Genomic DNA, 19,864 nt, shown 5'->3' on the forward strand with positions numbered 1-19,864 from the left:
GGACCTATGATGTTCTGAAAAGAGAATCATGGTAAAATCTACTGACTTTTTTTGTAATGAGTTGTGATTCACTGCATATATACTGTAATTAAGGAGGGAAAACCCAAATTGTGCCAGTTTCTAGAATGTGCTTTTCTCTGTGCGCAGGAAAAGAACGTTAAATTATTATGTAATCTATTTTCAGAGTGGAAGACATTGATATTGTACTTTTTATTTCTGTATTTAATGTTATCATGAAAAATAGTCTCAAATGCTAAGAAGATTGGGGCAAAAAAAAGGGTTAAAATTCCCCTTATGACAGCAGTTTACTGGGTAGTGTTCTTGGCCGTGCTCCAGCTGAACAGAATACCATGTTCCTCGCTCATGTTGCCAGCTTTGCTTGATCTATTATCTGGGACTTAGCATCCTTTCTCTTCCTATGCCCATTATTTTCTTCAAGGTCCCCATTTGAACATTACCTCCTTCACGAAGCCTTCTCTGGTTTAGGAGTCCTGAATTGTTTCTGTAAATCTCACCCAGTACTGAATGATCCCCAAGCCTTAAGGAATGTATCCTGGCTGTGCTAATTTCCAGTTATGGGGCTTTGGGAACGTTGTTTAATTACTCACCGTGTTTTCTCATCTATGAAGGGGGAGATGGTAGCTTCCATCTGATAGTTCTGTTGTTAAGATTAAATGAGGAAAAATATAAGTGCTTCTTGTTAGTTGCTGTTGAGGTGATCTGGACTCGTGGTGACCCCATGTGTGCAGAGCAGAGTTGCTCCATAGGTTTTTCAAGGCTGTGACCTTTCAGAAGCAGATCTCCAGGGCTGTCTTCCAAGGCACCTCTGGGTGAATTTGAACGGTCAGCCTTTTGGCTAGTAGTGGAATGCCCTTGACACCACCTTCAAAAAAAAAACAAACCAAACCCAGTGCCATCAAGTCCATTCCGACTAATAGCGACCCTATAGGACAGAGTAGAACTGCCCCATAGAGTTTCCAAGGAGCACCTGGTGGATTTGAACTGCCAACCCTTTGGTTAGCAGCTGTAGCGCTTAACCACTACAAAAAAAAAAAAAAACGCCTTTAGCAGGTCATTATTGTGCTTCTTGTCTGCCTTGCTTTATAGATAGTGTAGTTAGGTGTAAAGGAAGGAGTCTGCGCCCCTTTTGTCTCTGTATCCATTGTATTTCTTGGAGCTTAGGAAGCACAAGGTGTGTACTGAATTACTGAAGTCATGTATAAAAATTCTCTTTCAGTAAAGTTTCCTCCAAGCTTTACAGCTGCAGCATTTGTTGTAATTGCCACTTTAAAATGTGATCCCTGAACTGTTTTTTATTTTAATGATGAAAAGTTCTTATTGAAATAGAGAAACTCCCACTTCTTTCTTACTCAATTTTAATTATGGATGTTGGTGTCGGATGGTGCCCAGGCATTTGCAGAGTATAATTACAATTGTTCTGCCGTTAGTGTTAAGTAAATTATATTAGAAATGAATGTCAATCAGAACCTTTGTTATTGGAAGGTAACAGAATTTTTAGCAAGATGAGAATGTTGAAATTCAAGTTTAGGAAAAGGAAGGTTGGAGGAGGACGTAACAATTGCTGAGGACTTGCTATATACCGGGCACTGTGCTAATGGTCACGGGAGAAAGATGTGGCAGTCTGCTTCTGTAAAGATTACAGCCTTGGAACCCCTAGAGGCAGTTTTACTCTGTACTATAGGGTCATTTTTTTTTTTTATAGGGTCACTCTGAGTTGGAATCGTCTCTGTGGTACTGGCTTTTGTTTTTGGTTGGCATGCTAGTAGTTTATATAGGCTGCCTCTAGGCTACTATTACCTTCATTGCAAGGATGAGAAAAGTTGAGTCTTGGGGAAGTTAAGTAACTTCTCCAGTGTCATAGTCCAAGGAAGTAGAAGAGTTGGGAATCAAATTCACATTTGTCAGACTTCAAAGCTGTTTTCCTATATCATTATATCCTGAAAGTTGAAGACAGTCATGCTGTTTTTGGGAAATTGGGGGTTGACTCAATATAACCTTGCCTCGAGCTGTGTTAGTATGAGTTGGAACTGACTCGAGGGCAGTGAGTCCAGTCGTGCTTAGGTATTATCAAAATGAATACAGATATACTTAGAGCCAGGCAAGTTTGTGGCAGTCCGCCCCAGTCATCAATGGTGAAAATGCTGACCAGCTCCAGCGGGGTCACTGTAGTATGTACGGCGCCAGCTGGAGGCTCTCCTGAATCTGGATGAAACCCAGAAGGGAAGAGGGAAATTAATTTTTTTTTTTAAAGGTAAATGGTGTCATATTGTAAAAGATAATAATTAAAATTATAAAACTGGCCCTCAGAAATAAAAGGTAAGTTTTGGCAAGGAAGTAAAAATGAGTAAATAACCATGGGATTGTTGTTCTTCACTGAAAAAATTGGTTTGTGTGATACCATTGCTTATTGCTTGTAAGCAGAGACGCTCAGCATATAGTACTTCTTCCATATTAACTTTTCCCTTATTAATCTTGGATTTTATAGCAATATGATATTACTTTATCTGACCTAAATCAGCCTGTGCTTGTTAGTCTGTTGAAAAGCAAGAGAAATGACAACACTGAGGCTCGGATTGCCCACCTGATCCCCGAACTCTGCTTTCTAACAGGTACTGTTTATGTTTTATAACTCTGTCAGGCCCTTGATTACACCAGATACTTAGCAGTGGGCAGAACCTGCTGAAGTTAGCTGAGTGCCAGAGGATTAAACTAACCCCGGGAAGATGGGCCCTTTAAGTCGTTTATGCGATTAAAGAACAGAGGGAGGAGAGAATGGCCTTTGGAAATTCTTGGCGTATTAAAAACTGTCTCCTTTATCTCATGTATTCCATTTGTTACTTGGACGTAAAATAGGCTCCCACATATTTTCCTGAAACCAAGCTGCCTGTTTTCCATTTATTGAACTTCAATAGCATAGGAAGCAGTGTGACTGATTTTCTTCAGCTCTGGTATTAATTAACCTTGTTCAATGGTGCCAAAATGATGCTTATTTTCTTTTTGCATGAGCTTTCAGAAGGTAATTCTCACTATATGGTAGAATCTGAATAATTGTCTGGAGTACTTTTAATTATGTTCATTAGATTAACGGGGAGGATTAAGAATGGGGGACTTTCTACTTTTTACAGTAGATCAGTTATGACCCATAGCAACCCTATAAGACAGAGTAGAACAGCCGCATAGAGTTTCCAAGGAGCGCCTGGTGAATTCAAACTGCCAACCTCTGAGTTAGCAGCTGTAGCACTTACCCACTACACCACCAGGGTTTCCTCAGTTATGACGTGTATATGTTTATTTTGCAACTAGGAAAATTAATAAGGGTACAATCCTTGAGGGGAGCTTTACTCATTCTTAGTGGTAAGCCTGATATTCTCTGCCAACACAGTTCAATATGGTAGCCACATGAGTCCAATGGGCATTTGAAATATGACTAGTGCAGGTGAAGAACTGAATGGAAGTATAAGTGTACACTGGATTTTGAAGATTTAGTATAAAAAAAAGAAACTATTTATTTGTAAATTTTTTATATTGATTAGACGTTGAAATAATAAAACTTTGGGTGGTGTCAGGTGCTGTCGAGTCGGTTCTGACCCATAGTGACCCTATCTACAGCAGAACGAAACACTGCCTGGTCCTGAGGCATTCTCATAATCATTGCTTTGTTTGAGCCCATTGCTGCAGCCACTATGTCAGTCTATCTCGTTGAGGGTCTTCCTCTTATTTTAGATGTGTTGGGTGGAATAATATATATTATTTAAAATAATTTCACCCGTTTCTTTTTTACTCTTTTAAATGTGGCTACTAGAAAATTTAAAATGACATTTCTTCAAAAAAAAATTGCATTTCTTTTGGATCCAGACGGTGAATTTGATTTAGTCTAAGTGAATGTGTTAAATGGTGCCTAAGTTGGGCTGTGATTACATGGTATACTGTTCATTTTTTTACTTTGTTTTCGTTTGCATTTAATAGGACTGACTAGCCAGGCAATCTCTGATTTCCAACTGATGAAGGCTCTGGCTGAAGTAACACACCTTAGTCCTTTGGGCAGGCAGCAGCGGCTGGCCAGGCTTGCAGACGATATCCAGAGGTACTTTGGTGTGCAGGATGCCTTTCTGGAACTAGTGTGTACCCTGCCTAGGGCCTGGTTTATAGAATTCTATGTTCTATATGGAGTCGTTGGAGCCCTGGTGGCGTAGTGGCTAAGTGCTATGGCCGCTAACCAAAAGATCAGCCGTTCAGATTCACTGGCTGCTCCTTGGGAACCCTATGGGCCAGTTCTACTCAGACCTTTAAGGTTGCTGTGAGTTGGGATTGACTCAACGGAAACGAGTTATTATATGGAATCCTTAGGTGGTGCAACTGGTTAACGCACTCAGCTGCGAAATGAAAGTTTTGAGGTTCGAGTCAACCCAGAGGGAGCTTGGAAGATAGGCCTAGTGATATACTTCTGAAAAATGAGCCATTGAAAACCCTACGAAGCACAGTTCTACTTTGACACACATGGCGTCCCGTTGAGTCAGGTCCACTTGATAGCAACTGGTGGTGGTAGATGTTCTATCGTTCTGTCATTCCTTGATGACACCATCTCATTCTTGTTGATCCAGGGCAAGTGTTTTTGGGTGGTGGAGTCCTGAACCTAGAGGCTCCTCTGAGATGCCTTAGGGGAAGCGGGTTGAGGGAAGATGGTAGGAGGCCATGCTGGTAAGAGTACCACCCTCTTCAGCTAGACAGCTCTGCTTTCATCTGTCTAATACATCGAAGTTCTGGATAAAATTGTGAGTAAAGAAAAGAGTTACAGTTTAAAAAACAAAACAACAAGCACCTCAGGTCCCCAGTGTTCAGGACCAGGAATGCTCAGATCTTAACATAGTGGCCTCAGCACGCTGAACATTAAGAAAATCCCACTATATGTTTTTTAAGCTTGGCAACACTTTTGGCCTCTCATGGTTCAGCCCTTTGGATTCTCAGTCTGTGTTCTTGCCCTAAGTTGTGACAGTTTGTCGAACCCATGATGGGAAAATTGAGCTTCCCCCGGTTCTCCCTTCTGACCTTCTAAACTGCCCTGTCCAGTACAGTAGCGGCTAGTTCCGTGTAGCCCTTAGGCACTTGAGATATGGCTAGTGCTACATGTTGAAATGACAGTATTTTGGATCTTCATATCCAGAACCTTTAAAGTACTCTCTCTCAGTTTCATTAACAGGAATGATATCTTGCATTTATTGAGCACGTAGTATGTGCTAGGCACTGTGCTAATCACTTTGCTTGTATGTTGTATTTCATCGTTAATAAAAGTAGCTACTTTTATTATACCTACATTTTACCAATGAGGAAACTGGGACTTAAAAAGATTAGTTTGCTCAAGGTCACATATTATTAAATGTTGGAGCTAAAACTTAAACCCGGGTCCCTTTGGCTCTGTGGCCCATCTTTATAATCAACGTGCCACACTGGGAGCCTTTTCCCTTTCCTGCATGGCCTGTATAGACACTATCTTCCCCTGATTCTTTTGAGCATTATATTGTCCTATTTATGAAAGAAGTTGCTCAAAACAATTATGAATTGCTCTGTGGGCGTGCTAAGGAAAATAAGAAAAAAAAAAAAAAAACCGGCGTGTAGAAATAGAAGCCAGGAACCTTAAAGAAACAGAAAAACCAGTTCCTGAATAATTCAGTAACTTATAATTATATCACTAATGATTAAAACTCTTTATAAAATAATCACTTTAATGATTCAAAACTCAAATCTATCAACAGAAACAAGGATGCACGTTTCGAGCTGGAGACCTGGGGGCTGCATTTTGGATGCCAGATGTCTCTGACTGGCCGCATTGTGCCTTTGGAAAAAATATTAATGCAAGACCAAGTAGTAAGTGCTGTGATTTTATTTTCATTTGAAAGAATCCACTTGAAGATGCATTAGTTTGATGATTTACCGGAGTGACTGTTGTTGGGTGCCACTGTGTCGATTCCGACTCATAGTGACCCCATGTGACAGACTAGAACTGCCCCTGTAGGGTTTCCTTGGCTGTAATCTTTATGGCTTCCATGTGTCTACCAGTTTGTCGTGCTGTAGGGGCTTGCGTGTTGCTGTGATGCTGGAAGCTATGCCACCGGTATTCAGATACCAGCAGGATCACCCGTGGCGGACAGGTTTGAGCTGAGCTTCCAGACTAAAACAGACTAGGAAGAAGGACCCAGCAATCTACTTATGAAAAGCATTAGCCAGTGAAAACCTTATGAATAACAGCAGAACATTGTCTGATACAGTGCTGGAAGATGAACCCCCATGTTAGAAGGCACTCAAAAGACGACAGGGGAGGAGCTGCCTTCTCAAAGTAGAGTCAACCTTAATGATGTGGATGGAGTAAAGCTTTTGGGACCTTCATTTGCTGATGTGGTATGACTCAAAATGAGAAGAGACAGCTGCAAACATCCATTAATAATCGGAGCCTGGAATGTATGAAGTATGAATCTAGGAAAACTGGAAATCTTCAAAAACGAGATGAAACACATAGACATTGATATCCTAGGCATTAGTGAGCTGAAATGGACTGGTATTGGCCATTTTGAATCGGACAATCATATGGTCTACTAGGCCGGGAATGACAACTTGATGAGGAAATGACAACTTCATCATCAAAAAGAACATCAAGATCTATCTTGAAGTACAGTGCTGTCAGTATAAGGTAATATTCATGTGCCCACCAGGAAGACAGGTTAATACAGCTGTTATCCAAATTTACACACCAAACACTAAGGCCAAAGATGAAAAAATTGAAGATCTTTACCAGCTTCTGAGTCTGAAATTGATCGAATATGCAGTCAGGATGCATTGATAATTATTGGTGATTGGAACATGAAAGTTGGAAACGAAGAAGGATCGGTAGTTGGAAAATATGGCCTTGGTGACAGAAACGATGCCAGAGATCACGTAATAGAATTTTGCAAGACTAATGACTTCTTCATTATGAATACCTTTTTTCAACAGCATAAACAGCGGCTGTACAGATGGACCTTGCCAGATGGAATACACAGGAATTCAGTTGACTACATCTGTGGAAAGAGATGATGGAAAAGCTCAATATCGTCAGTCAGAACAAGGCCAGGGGGCTGACTGTGGAACAGACCATCAATTGCACAGATGCAAGTTAAAGCTGAAACTGAAGAAAATTAGAACAAGTCCATGAGAGCCAAATTACAACCTTGAGTACATCCCACCTGAATTTAGAGACCATCTCAAAAATAGATTAGACGCATTGAACACTAATGACCGAAGACCAGACAAGCTGTGGAATGACATCAAGGGCATCATACGTGAAGAAAGCAAGAGGTCATTGAAAAGACACGGAAGAAAGAAAAGACCAAAACGGATGTCAGAGGAGACTCTGAAACTTGCTCTTGAACGTCGAGCAGCTAAAGCAAAAGGAAGAAATGATGATGTAAGAGAACTGAACAGGAGATTTCAAAGGGTGGCTCAAGAAGACAGTAAAGTATTACAATAACATGTGCAAAGAGCTGGAGACACAAAGCCAAAAGGGAAGAACACACTCAGAATTTCTTAAGCTGAAAGAACTGAAGAAAAAATTCAAGCCTCAAGTTGCAATAGTGAAGGATTCTGTGGGGAAAATATTAAACCACGCAGGAAGCAGCAAAAGAAAATGGAAGGAATATGCAGAGTCATTATACCAGAAAGAGTTGGTTGACATTCAGCCATCTCAAGAGGCAGCACATGATCAGAAATTGATGGTACTGAAGGAAAAAGTCCAAGCTGCCCTGAAGGCATTGGCGAAAAACAAGGCTCCGGGAATTGATGGAATATCAATTGAGATGTGTCAGCAAACGGATGCAGTGCTGGAAGTGATCACTCGTCTATGCCAAGAAATTTGGGAGACAGCTACCTGGCCAACCAACTGGAAGAGATCCATATTTATGCCTTTTCCCAAGAAAGGTGATCCAGCCAAATGGGGAAAGTATAGAACAATGTCATTAATATCACACATAAGCAAAATTTTGCTGAAGATCATTCAAAAGCAGCTGCAGCAGTATATCGACAGGGAACTGCCAGAAATTCAGGCCGGATTCAGAAAAGGATATGGACCCAGGGATATCATTGCTGATGTCAGATGGATCCTGGCTGAAAGCAGAGAACACCAGAAGGATGTTTACCTGTGTTTTATTGACTATGCAAAGGCATTCCACTGTGTGGATCATAACAAACTATGGATAACACTGCAAAGAACGGGAATTCCAGAACACTCAATTGTGCTCATGAGGAACCTTTACATAGATCAAGAGGCAGTTGTTCGGACGGAACAAGGGAATACTGCGTGGTTTAAAGTCAAGAAAAGTGTGTGTCAGGGCTGTATCCTTTCACCATACCTATTCAGTCTGTATGCTGAACAAATAATCCGAGAAGCTGGACTATATGAAGAAGAACAGGGCATCAGGATTGGAGGAAGACTCATTAACAACCTGCATTATGCAGATGACACAAACTTGTTTGTGAAAGTGAAGAGGACTTGAAGCACTTACTAATGAAGATCAAAGACTACAGCCTTCGGTATGGATTACACTTCTACATAAAGAAAACGAAAATCCTCACAACTGGACCGATAAGCCACATCATGGTAAATGGAGAAAAATTTGAAGTTGTCAAGAATTTCGTATTACTTGGATCCACAATCAACAGCCATGGAAGCAGCAGTCAAGAAACCAAAAGACTCATTGCATTGGGAAATCTGCTGCAAAGGCCCTCTTTAAAGTGTCGAAGAGCAAAAATGTCACCTTGAAGACTAAGGTGTGCCAGACCCAAGCCATGGTATTTTCAGTCACATATGCATGCCAAAAGCTGAATAATGAATAAAGAAGACAGAAGAAGAGCTGATGCCTTTGAATCATGGTGTTGGCGAAAAATATTGAATATACCATGGACTGCCAAAAGAATGAACAAATCTGTCTTGGAAGAATGCTCCTTAGAAGCAAGGATGGCGAGACTGTGTGTTACATACTTTGGACATGTTGTCAGGAGGGATCGGTCCCTGGAGAGGGACATGATGCTTGGCACAGTACAGGGTCAGCGGAAAAAGGAAAGATCCCTAATGAGATGACACAGCGGCCGCAACAATGGGCTCAAGCGTAACAGTGATTGTGAGCATGGCGCAGGCTCAGGCAGTGTTTCATTCTGTGGTACATAGGGTTGCTGTGACTCGGCACCGACTCAACAGCACCTAACAACAGCAATCTTTCTGGCAGTAGATCACCGGGTCTTTATCCCACAGAACCACTGGGTGGGTTCAAACCGCCAATCTTTTGGTTGCAGCCGAGTGCTTAACCACTGTGCCACCAGGGCTCCTTCTAGAGTGACTAGCAGGCTCATAATATTTATTTGGTTTCTCCACCACTGTGTCCCTCCTCTCCCTTTGTCCTAAGCCTTGAGGTCCCCTGTGGTTTCCTTTTCACTTGCATGGACTCGCGTGGGCTTAGTGGCATCCAGTGGAGACATTTTCGCTAGTCATTGTGGCGTAGTGTCATGTTTAAAGATGCGTTAGAAAATGGTGTTTCAAACCACTGTACTACTCTTATGTTATATGTACACACCCACAGTATGTGAGAATGTTTTCTCAACTGGTGAAGGTACCTAATGAGAATGTTTCCTGATACCAGAACTGGTTTTTTAGTTTCTGTGTCTGTTAATCTCCCGGAATAAAATGCTGCTCAGCTGGTATAAAAATGAAGAAATTCACACAAAACCCATGCCTAGCCATAGCACTTGGGGAGAGAGGCATGCTAAAACCCAAAGACAGAAATCTTGGCCTCTTCCTGGCTCCAGTTGAAGAAAGGAACCTATTCCATGCAAAAATTGTGCATTACTTTTGTACTTTTCTCCTATTATGCCCATTTTTAGAGTCACTTACATTTCATTTCATTTTTAAAGGCTCTCTTCTCGCCTTGAGGAGCCCTGGTAGTACAGTGGTTAATGTGCTTGACTGCTAACCGAAAGGTTGGTGGTTTGAAACCCCCAGCAGCTCTGCAGGAAAAAGATGTGGCAGTCTTCCTCCATAAAGATTTACAGCCTTGGAAACCCCGTGGGGTTGCTGTAAGACAGAATAGACTCGAAGGCAGTGGGTTTTTGTATTTTCTTCTTGCCTTTATTTGGTATAACAAACCAACATGTTTAATATAACTGAATGACAAATGTTTCGTATTGACAGAATAGGAATTTTTTTTCATCCTTTCTTTTTGGTCATCTAAGTAACTAAAACCCCTATTGGAGAAACTGAGGGAAAACTACTTTTGAAAACAAAACAAAACTTTTTAAGTACTAAAAATAGGTCCGCCTTAGGATCTTGGTCAGGGGTCACTAAAGGGTAGTCTAATTTCAAACTCCAAGTTCCACAGGTGAAGTGGAACTTAAAATAGCTAAAATAATCTGTTTCGTGATCTCTGTAAGTAAAAGGAGAAACCCTGGTGGAGTACTGGTTAAATAGTTACAGCTGCTAACCAAAAGATCAGCAGTTCGAATCCACCAGGTGCTCCTTGGAAACACTATGGGGCAGTTCTGCTCTCTCCTGTGGGGTCACTATGAGTCAGAATTGACTCAACAGCAATAGGTTTGGTTTTTGTTTTAAATAAGTAAAATCATGTTTGTCAGTTTTGTTGCTTTTTTTTTTTTTTAATTGGCGTGGAAATAGGTCTCATATGGAAGGGGTGCTGAAATTGGAGAACCTACCCCTAAAGGTGGTGGTGGATGGCTAGAGGTGACCATGTCAATGACTTCTTGGCTAATTCTGCTTTTCTGAAATTGGGTCCTAGGAACAGTGCAAAGTAAAGGTTTATTGACCTCAGCGTATGCTGTGGGCGTATTGTCCTGAATTTCCCCCTGTTGTCCACAAGGTGACAGCAGGTGGAAGTGTTGTGGGTGAGGAGGCTGTGGCTCTCCTCATACCTGCTTAATGGACAGGAGCGGACCTTAGCTTCAGATAGAACGATTTATGGAGGGCTAACCCTAAACCCTGGTGGCATAGTGGTTAAGTGCTACGGCTGCTAATCAAAGAGTCAGCAGTTTGAATCCGCCAGGCGCTCCTTGGAAACTCTATGGGGCAGTTCTACTCTGTCCTATTAGGGTTGCTATGAGTCAGAATCGACTCGACGGCACTGGGTTTGGTTTTTTTGGTTTCAACCCTCCCTCTTTGTTCTTAGGCAAAAGCTGCCTCCTAGGCTGAGTCCCAGCCTGACCACCTAATGGCAAAGCATTTTGAAGATGAGTGGTGGCGGGAAGTCAAAGCACTTGGTAGAAGTGGCTGTACTATCAGGAAACCAGCATTCTAAGCCTGTGGCTGTGATACTTGCTTCATAACTTCTCTTAGTCGCAGCTTCTGAGTCAGTAAAACAAAGGGATTGGAATGCATCTTAAACACTAAGGTGCTTAACACTAACCTGGGGAATTGGTTAACTTGCAGGTTCTGATTCACTACGTCTGGGGTGGGGCCCAGGACTCTGCGTTTCTAATAAGCTCTCAGGGGATGTCCATGTTGCTGGCTCATAGACAACACTTGGAGTGGCAAGAGATGAGACTGCTGTATCATCCCTTTTAATTCTAATAGTTGCTCTTTCTGGCTTACCAGACCAAGGCATTTCCATTTGATTCCAGTCTATGGGTATAAGCAGGTGGCTGGTGACCTATCTAAAGCCCCTGCCCTTTCTTCAGTGCAGGAAGTTTGTTTTTTTTCTGGTCACCAGATGTCCCAAGAGTGAGAAAGGAGCCTGAGTCCTGGCTTCATCTTTGCTCCTAGACGTAGCTAACTCTGACCATAATGTACATACTTAACTGCTCTATAGAGTAATTTATTGATACTTGGAGTATCCCTGGAGTATCAACAGTAAGCATTTTCTACCTGGATACTTTGGATGCCCAAAGTAAAGAGATGTAAAGAGATGGTCTTAAGAGACCAGATCGGACAGTCGACTTGCCTGAGCTGCTCATAGTAAAAATCATAGATTCTTAGTGCTGGAAGGGACCCTCAGAGATCTTTGAACCAGACACTTTGCGTTGTACGCATTGGAGGTCTATGAGATAAAGGGACTTTTCCATGGTTATACAACCAGCGAGATCATGCATTTTGTTCAGACACACAGCTCCTGTACCCGTGTGACCTTGGACGGGTTGTTTAACCTCTCCGTCTCATTCCTCTCGCGTACAGTGAGGGTTGAATTGCGGTGCCTCTGCGCTCCAGAAGTCAGATCCTATGATTTTAAACAGTTACAGTTTTAAGGCTGTGAATAGCCGACTGTACCAAATACTTCTTTTCTGATAAACTCGGGCCGTCTTCACACCGTTTTTATTTAATTGCTCTGTGAATGAATTTGTTCAATCATTTCATGATCATTATACTTCTCAGTGTCAACCAATGTCTGCTGCTGATTGGTCCAAGGATGTGCGAACTTGCAAGATTTTAAGTGCACCGTCTTTGAATAAATGGTTGATTATATGTAATAACAGAGCTGAACATGTGAACGAGAGCTTTCTGAACTGCTTGAGAAGAGTCGGAAGTTCCATGGGATTTAATGTGGACTACCCCAAAATGTGAGACTATGCTACAGGTCATCCCAGTGGGGTTTTTTTTTTTTTTAATGTCTCTATTTGGTTTGGTTAGAAGGTAGGAAATAATGGCAGAAGTATCCACAAAAGCTTCTTTATCTCAGTAAAATTTCTTAATATAAAGTTCCAAGGAAATAGTTATATGTAGATGGATTTTTTAATGATTAAATCTTTATAAAGTTAAAATGGATTTTATGTTGGTCTTTTTACATTGTTTTCACAGCTCTTCTTAAACAATAATTTCATTATGTCAAAATCTTTTTAGTAATAGCTGAGATATAAAATTTTAATAAACCCATGTATTGCCTCCTCAACGTTTTTATCAGCTATTTATAAAACTTAAGAGCAAACAGAATATTGAAAAATAGATGCTGCATTTCCTGATTTACTTGACAGATTTGGTGCTTTAAAATTTAATGTAAAGTAGATTTGAAATAAACTTTTCAGGTTCTATTACTGTAATATAAGATTAATAATTTAGATAAAAATTTTCTGGTGAAACTCTCATGAGGTTGTTCATTTATTCTTGTAGTATTTACTGAATATCTACTGTATGCTAGATACTGTGTCAATTGCTGGAAACCCTGGTGGTGTAGTGGTTAAGAGCTTGGCTGCTAACCAAAAAGTCAGCAGTTCAAATCCACCAGCCAGTCCTTGGAAATTCAGTGGGGCAGTTCTACTCTGTCCTATAGGGTCGCTATTAGTCGGAATTGACTCAATGGCAATGGGTTTTGGGGGCATTTTATGTCAATTGCTGGGCATGATGAAGAGAATTAGTTGTTTCAGGCTAGTAAGGGATACATACATACATGAGCATACTCAAAATTAAATATTGTTTTGCCTTAGGAAAGCCATAAATTTGGTCATGCCCCACTTGATTGAATTTGATATGTTTAGAAAAGAAAAACAGGCACGGTACTTCTTTTCCTTTCTGACAGTGGAGGTACAGATGTCCTAACTGGCAGGGTGGAAAGTTATTGTTTCTTTAACAAGTGCTTACTAATTAATTACGCTGGTAGTGTGCAAGCATTGTTGTAAACCACAGATACTCCAAAAGTCTTGTTTTACACATAGCTTAGAATTATCCTCTTACCAAATCTGGTAACAAATCGCCTGGTTTGAGTTTCATCTGCTGTAATTTCTCTTAACCCATCAGCTAATAAAGCAGGAAAAGATGACTGAAGAAGGCCAGTCAGCTGACCCTAGGCTGTCATCACAGCCTCTTTATCACACAAGTTCCATGAGTGAGCTAGTGCCCATGTTCTGTTCTTGGTCTGTTTTATTTGAAAACCCAAATTTTAATTAATCCTTTTTCGTTTTCCTTGATGTATCTGGGAAACTCTGGTGGCGTAGTGGTTAAGAGCTATGGTTGCTAACTTAAAGGTTGGCAGTTAGAATCCACCAGGCGCTCCTTGGAAACCCTACGGGGCAGTTCTACTCTGGACTATAAGGTCACTATGAGTCAAATTGACTCGATGGCAATGAGTATGGTTTTTGTTTTATGAGGTATCAGTTTACCTTTTAGATTCATATACATAGTTTCTCTTATGTAAAATCATTTCCCTGTTGGTCTTAGAATGAATGGACGGTAAGCCGAGTCTGCACACAAGATATTGAATTGGAAAAGTCAGAATCGTTAGGCTGTTTAATAAACAATGCTGCGGGCCATTCACTTATATCTGTGACAATCAACAATCTGGAGATAGTGGTCCTGCAACCTGTTGGGCAAGTATTAAAAGTCCACTAGTCACTGGGAGGGGCCCTGGTGGCCCAGTGGTTAAGTGTTTGGCTGCTAACCAAAAGTTTCGCAGCTCGGATCCACCAGCTGCTCCTTGGAAACCCTAACAAGGTTCTACTCTGTCCTATAGGGCCACTATTAGTCGTAATTGACTCAATGGCAACAGGTTTGGTTAGTCATTGGGACGGTCCAGTCATGTAGACATAAGATAGCCTGATTCTTCATAAAGAGACTTAAAAAAAAAGTTGCCATCAAGTCTGTTCCAGCTCACATCTACCGAATAGGACAGAAGAGAACTGCCCCATAGGGTTTCCAAGGCTGTAAATCTTTACAGAAGCAGACTGCCACATCTTTCTCCCATGGAGCCAGCTGGTGGGTTCAAACCGCTGACCTTTGATTAGCAGCTGAGCTCTTAACCACGGTGCCACTAGGGCTCCTTCATAAAGAAACTAAACTCGTCCATTCCTGTGTGCAGGATCATAAACAATAAGTACTTGCTGACTGATGGATTGGTTAAGGTTGTTAAGAAGCCCAAACTCAGGCTCCAAATAAACCACCACTAAGGAAAAAAACATGGTCTGAATCAGGCGGATTAGACTGTCTTGATCTCATTAACGTGATGACTATTAAATTTTCATTTTAAAATTCCCATATAGATTGAGTATTAGTGAAATCATAATCCTGGTTTAACCTGAACCTTGTTTCAGGCACTTGATAGGAGATTCATGATTTCACAAGTTCACTTTCAGCCCCATTTTGAACAACAGAATTACTAATTGTAGGAGTTCTGTACAATTGACAAAATTTCATTTTCTACCCATTGTATTTCTTAAGCTAATGAAAATGATTTGTAAGTCTTTTTGGCATACCCTCAAGAGGGAGAAACACTTTTAGCCTCAGAAGGTTTCAATTTTTCTCTAGCGATTTATTCCTTGAGTTACTAGTCTGGTCTGAAAATCCATTTGTATTATTTCTAATGCCACATGATCATGTCCTACTCAGAAGGGAATTAATATAGCTTCAAAATCGATCTTTTTATGTAGGATAAAAGTGCAAGAAGATCCAGCTGCATTTCTTAGAGCAATACAGCAACACGTTGACGCTGATGTTCAGCTGGTAAGTATAGGATAATTTTTTTGTTGTGATATATGATTGGTATTTTTTTCTGTCTGTCAGTCTGGAAAGCAGGAATCTGAACAGACTGTGGCATGATGTCTTTGTAAATTACTGTGCATTTTCCAAAGTATCCAAGAAAGTATCAGTCCTAGTGTTTTCATCAGTAATATTTTATTTCCTTTTCATATTTCTAATGTTAATTTTTTAAGTACTTCTAGTTTCCCCTTTATCAGACTCTTGGGTGTCTGCATGTTTTCCAACTTATTGGGGGTCATCTTTTACTTAAGTTTTAAGAGAAAATGCCCCCTCCATAGCTCATAGATGTTGGGACCCCCAGTGTTCTTCCCAGTGGTTAAGGAGATTCTCGGAGGAGTTAGGGTTCCCGGAGTCACCTATGGCCCCAGCTTCTTCCTCTGAATCCTCACTCCCCTCTGTGTGTTCCATCTTTCGCTAGTGTCCTTTCCTCCTGCACTGCTTGACCCTGTGGGATACCCCCAATTCCTCATTTCCCAAAGTGCCACAAGTGTGTGTGTGACTTGGCAGAGGATTTGGGGACAAGGTATGATTAAATCTCCTCCCATCATTTCAGACAAGTTGAAATGAGCATCCTCGTTCCTAAAAACCCCTTGACTTTTCCCATGTCTTAGATTTTTTTCTTTTTGCTCTTTTTCCCAGGGGTCTGGCTCACCCTGTATTGCAGTGCTTTTCCTGTCTCTTTTCCATTTCTTCTCCTCACCTCCCTCGCTCACCCATCCCACTCATCTATTATTTTTCCTCAGCCATTTGAGAATAAGTTACAGATGTGACACCCATTACCCTTGAATACTTTAGTGCATATTTCCCACAAACAAGGTCATTCTTCTACATAACCATAGGACCAACATCCAAATCGTGAAACAGTACAATTAGCTAATTCAAAGACCCCATTCAGAAAACCAAAAAACCAAACCCGTTGCCGTTGAGTCCATCCCAACTCATAACAACCCTATAGGATAGAGTAGAACTGCCCCATAGGGTTTCCAGGGAGAGCCTGGTGAATTCAAACTGCCGACCTTTGGTTAGTGCTGAGCTCTTAACCACTATGCCACCAGGGTTTCCAGACCCCATTCAGATCTCTCTATTTGTCCAGGTAATGTCTGTTATAGAGGAAGAATCTAATGCATTGCACAGTTGTCCTGTTTCTTTAGACTCTTTCAATCTGGAACAGTTCCTCAGGTTTTCTATGACTTTAAAGCCTTTCAGTTTTGAAGAATACAGGCCAGTTATTTTGTATACTGTCCCTCAGTTTGGGTTGGTTTAATGTTTCCTTATAATTAAACTCAGGTTATATGCATTTGGCAGGAGTAACACAGCAATGATCCCATAACCTCACTGCATTGTACCAGGTGGTATTCAATGTCTCTTCCATTACTGGTGATGCTAACTTTGATCACACAATAAGGTGATATCAGCCAGAATTCTCCACTCTGAAGTTACTTTTTTTCTCTTTGTAATTTTTTTTTTTTTTTGTGGAAGCTATTTTGAGACTATGTAAATATCCTGTTCCTCATCAAACTTCTACCTACTAGTTTTAGCATCCATTGATGATTCTTACCTGAATCAGTTATTACTGTGATGGTTGTCACATGGCAGTTTTCTAATCCTGTCATTCCTTCTACATTTATTACTAAATTAGAAAACTGCCATTTGGCAACTGTCATAGAAATAATTGATTCATACTGAGAAGAGGCTTCTCTTCTCATTTGTTTGTTCATTTATTTACATCAGTATGAACTCATGAATCCTTATTTACTGGGTTATAGTCCATTACCATCATTATTTATTTTGGTGCTCAGATTGTCTCTGATTTTGCCAGTGGAAGCCTCATTCAAGCTGGCACCTGCGTCTTTTTCATATGTCCCCGTCTTTCTCGGACCACTTCCTCACTTTCCGGTACAATAAGATACTGCAGGTTCATCTTGTGATTTTGCTACCTAGCCCTGGAATCCTGTATTTCTCCAAGGTTCTCTGATTCCTTTTGGTAGAGAATGGTATTTAGAAACTAATATCTGGACACTGAGTTTGCTTATTTGTTACTGGGCTGTTGCTGCCCCTAGGTGTTCTCAGTGGGCAAAGTTAGGAAATATTGGTGTGTGTTTATCTATTTACATACCAACCCCCCCCCCCCCCGCCCTGCCCCGTTGTCCTCAAGCTGGCTCCGACTCATAGTGACTCTCTAGGACAGAGTAGAACTGCTCCATAATGTTTCCAGGGAGTGGTTGGTGGATTCAAACTGCTGACCTTTTAGTTAGCAGCCAAGCATATATACGTGCATACCTGCAACTATTTCATTACTTTACGTATCTGTGTATGTTGAAAACATGTGCTCATACTTCCAATTACAATTCAACACCAAGGAAAGTTTTCCTCTTTTTCATATTTGTACCTCTCTTAAAAAAAAAAAAAAAAAAATTTTTTTTTTTTCTCAGATACTGAGAAACATGGTTCCTATTATTCTCCACATATTTGCTTACTTGCTCCATCCCCTGTGTGTAACCATCTGTCATGGATTGAATTATGTCCCCCCAAAAATGTGTGTATCAATTTGACTGGGCCACGATTCCCAGTATTGTGTGGTTGTCCTCCATTTTGTGATTGTAATTTTATGTTGAAGAGGATTAGGGTGGGATTGTAACACCCTTACTAAGGTCACATCCCTGATCCGATGTGAAGGGAGTTTCCCTGGGTTGTGGCCTGCACCACCTTTTATCTTACAAGAGATAAAAGGAAAGAGAAGCAAGCAGAGAGTTGGCGACCTCATACCACCAAGATAGCAATGTCAGGAGCAGAGCACATCCTTTGAACCCAGGGTCCCTGCAGAGAGAAGCTCCTAGTCCGGGGGAAGATCAATGAGAAGGCCAACAGAGAAAGCCCTCCCCTGGAGGTGACACCCTGAATTTGGGCTTGTAGCCTACCAGACTGTGAGAAAATAAATTTTTCTTTGTTAAAGCCACCCACTTGTAGTAATTCTGTTATAGCAGCACTAGATTAGGTAACTGAGACACCATCTTCTCTTGGCTCAACCCTCACTGGGTCACTGCCACCTACCTTGCTTGGCTCCACACTCATAGGATAGAAAGAAGGAAGTCCCCTAAGAGAATATGGCTGACACTTTAAAAATATTTTTCTTCCCCACTGTATTAATTAGGTGTAAATAATTTTAGCATGTGATATTATGATTTTAAACAGGTCTAGGTGAAAAAATTGCTTTGTTTTCTTCTGCTAAACATGACAGTGCTCAACTCCACTATAATTTGGGGGCATTTGAAGATAGAGGATAAAAGATAGGAAGAAATTGGAGGTAGACTAGGAGAAGTACATCAGTGTAGTAACACCTGGTAAGAAATAGGGGCAGTGACAGTGATGGGTTGGGATTAAAAATACCAGAGGACCTTAAGCTTCTTTCTCCTTATTTTCCCTTCTTCCCCCATATCCCTACTTTCAAGTCACAGTAAACAAAATGGTTTTCTGTTTATTTATTTCCTTTATTTTAATTACCTAGCACCTAGTGAGGAAAGCAACATAATTTAAGCTAATTCTCCACTTTCCCTGTCATTGATGCACTGGGAGAGCTGGAGAGCCACAGGAAAGGGTTACTGAAGAGAAGAGAAGGAGTAGCTGGAGAAAGAACTAGATTAGAAGGACATTTGAGAGGACTAACAATGCACCAGCCCCTGGTGGGCTCAACTACTGTTTGTACAGTTGGCTGGTTGAGCCCACCCAGGGTCACCTCAGAAGACAGGCCTGGTGATCTGTTTCCCCAAAAGATCATAGCCTTGAAAACCTTCTGGAGTGCAGCTCTACTCTGCAACACTTGAGTTCACCATGAGTCAGAGTCGACTTGATGGCAACTGGTATGGTATAAGGGAATCTAATCAGGAGAGAAACGAGGAAGGAAGGAACGTGCCAAGAAAGATGGGCAGAATTGGAATGGGGCTTTGCACAGAGAATGGCTGATGAAAAGGCATTTCAAGTGGCATTGATGAAGTGCCATTTAGGAGAGCTGGAGATGTGTTCATATTTGCTTCTTGAGAACTTAGGGGCTAAAGACGTATGGAAAGTCCATGTATTCATTTTTTTTAAGAAGTTACTTCTAAGCATAAGTAAACTGATTTCCTCTTCGGCTATATTTTGTTGTTTTAGGTGATGTGTATTCTGTCTTCTAATCAGAAGAGCTACTATGATTCCATTAAAAAGTACATGAGCTCAGACTGCCCAGTGCCAAGCCAGTGTGTGCTTACTCGGACTCTGAATAAACAGGGAATGATGATGAGTGTTGCCACCAAGATTGCCATGCAGATGACCTGTAAACTTGGAGGCGAACTATGGGCTGTGGAGATACCTGTGAGGAATCTG

The 19,864-nt window shown here is 41.1% G+C and overlaps 1 protein-coding gene across 1 annotated transcript in view; it reads left to right on the top strand.

Annotated features, from left to right (window-relative positions):
- PIWIL4 (piwi like RNA-mediated gene silencing 4) overlaps nt 1–19,864 on the top strand; it is a 56,392-nt gene that overhangs the window by 27,793 nt on the left and 8,735 nt on the right. Inside the window, exons 9-14 of the mRNA XM_003415590.3 lie at nt 2,507–2,630; nt 3,988–4,105; nt 5,772–5,883; nt 12,416–12,600; nt 15,397–15,469; nt 19,652–19,852. Of these exons, the coding sequence (XP_003415638.1) occupies nt 2,507–2,630; nt 3,988–4,105; nt 5,772–5,883; nt 12,416–12,600; nt 15,397–15,469; nt 19,652–19,852 (813 nt within the window). The remainder of the gene's footprint in view (nt 1–2,506; nt 2,631–3,987; nt 4,106–5,771; nt 5,884–12,415; nt 12,601–15,396; nt 15,470–19,651; nt 19,853–19,864) is intronic.

This window comes from Loxodonta africana, chromosome 7, assembly GCF_030014295.1.
Source record: "Loxodonta africana isolate mLoxAfr1 chromosome 7, mLoxAfr1.hap2, whole genome shotgun sequence".
Taxonomy (NCBI): domain Eukaryota; kingdom Metazoa; phylum Chordata; class Mammalia; order Proboscidea; family Elephantidae; genus Loxodonta; species Loxodonta africana.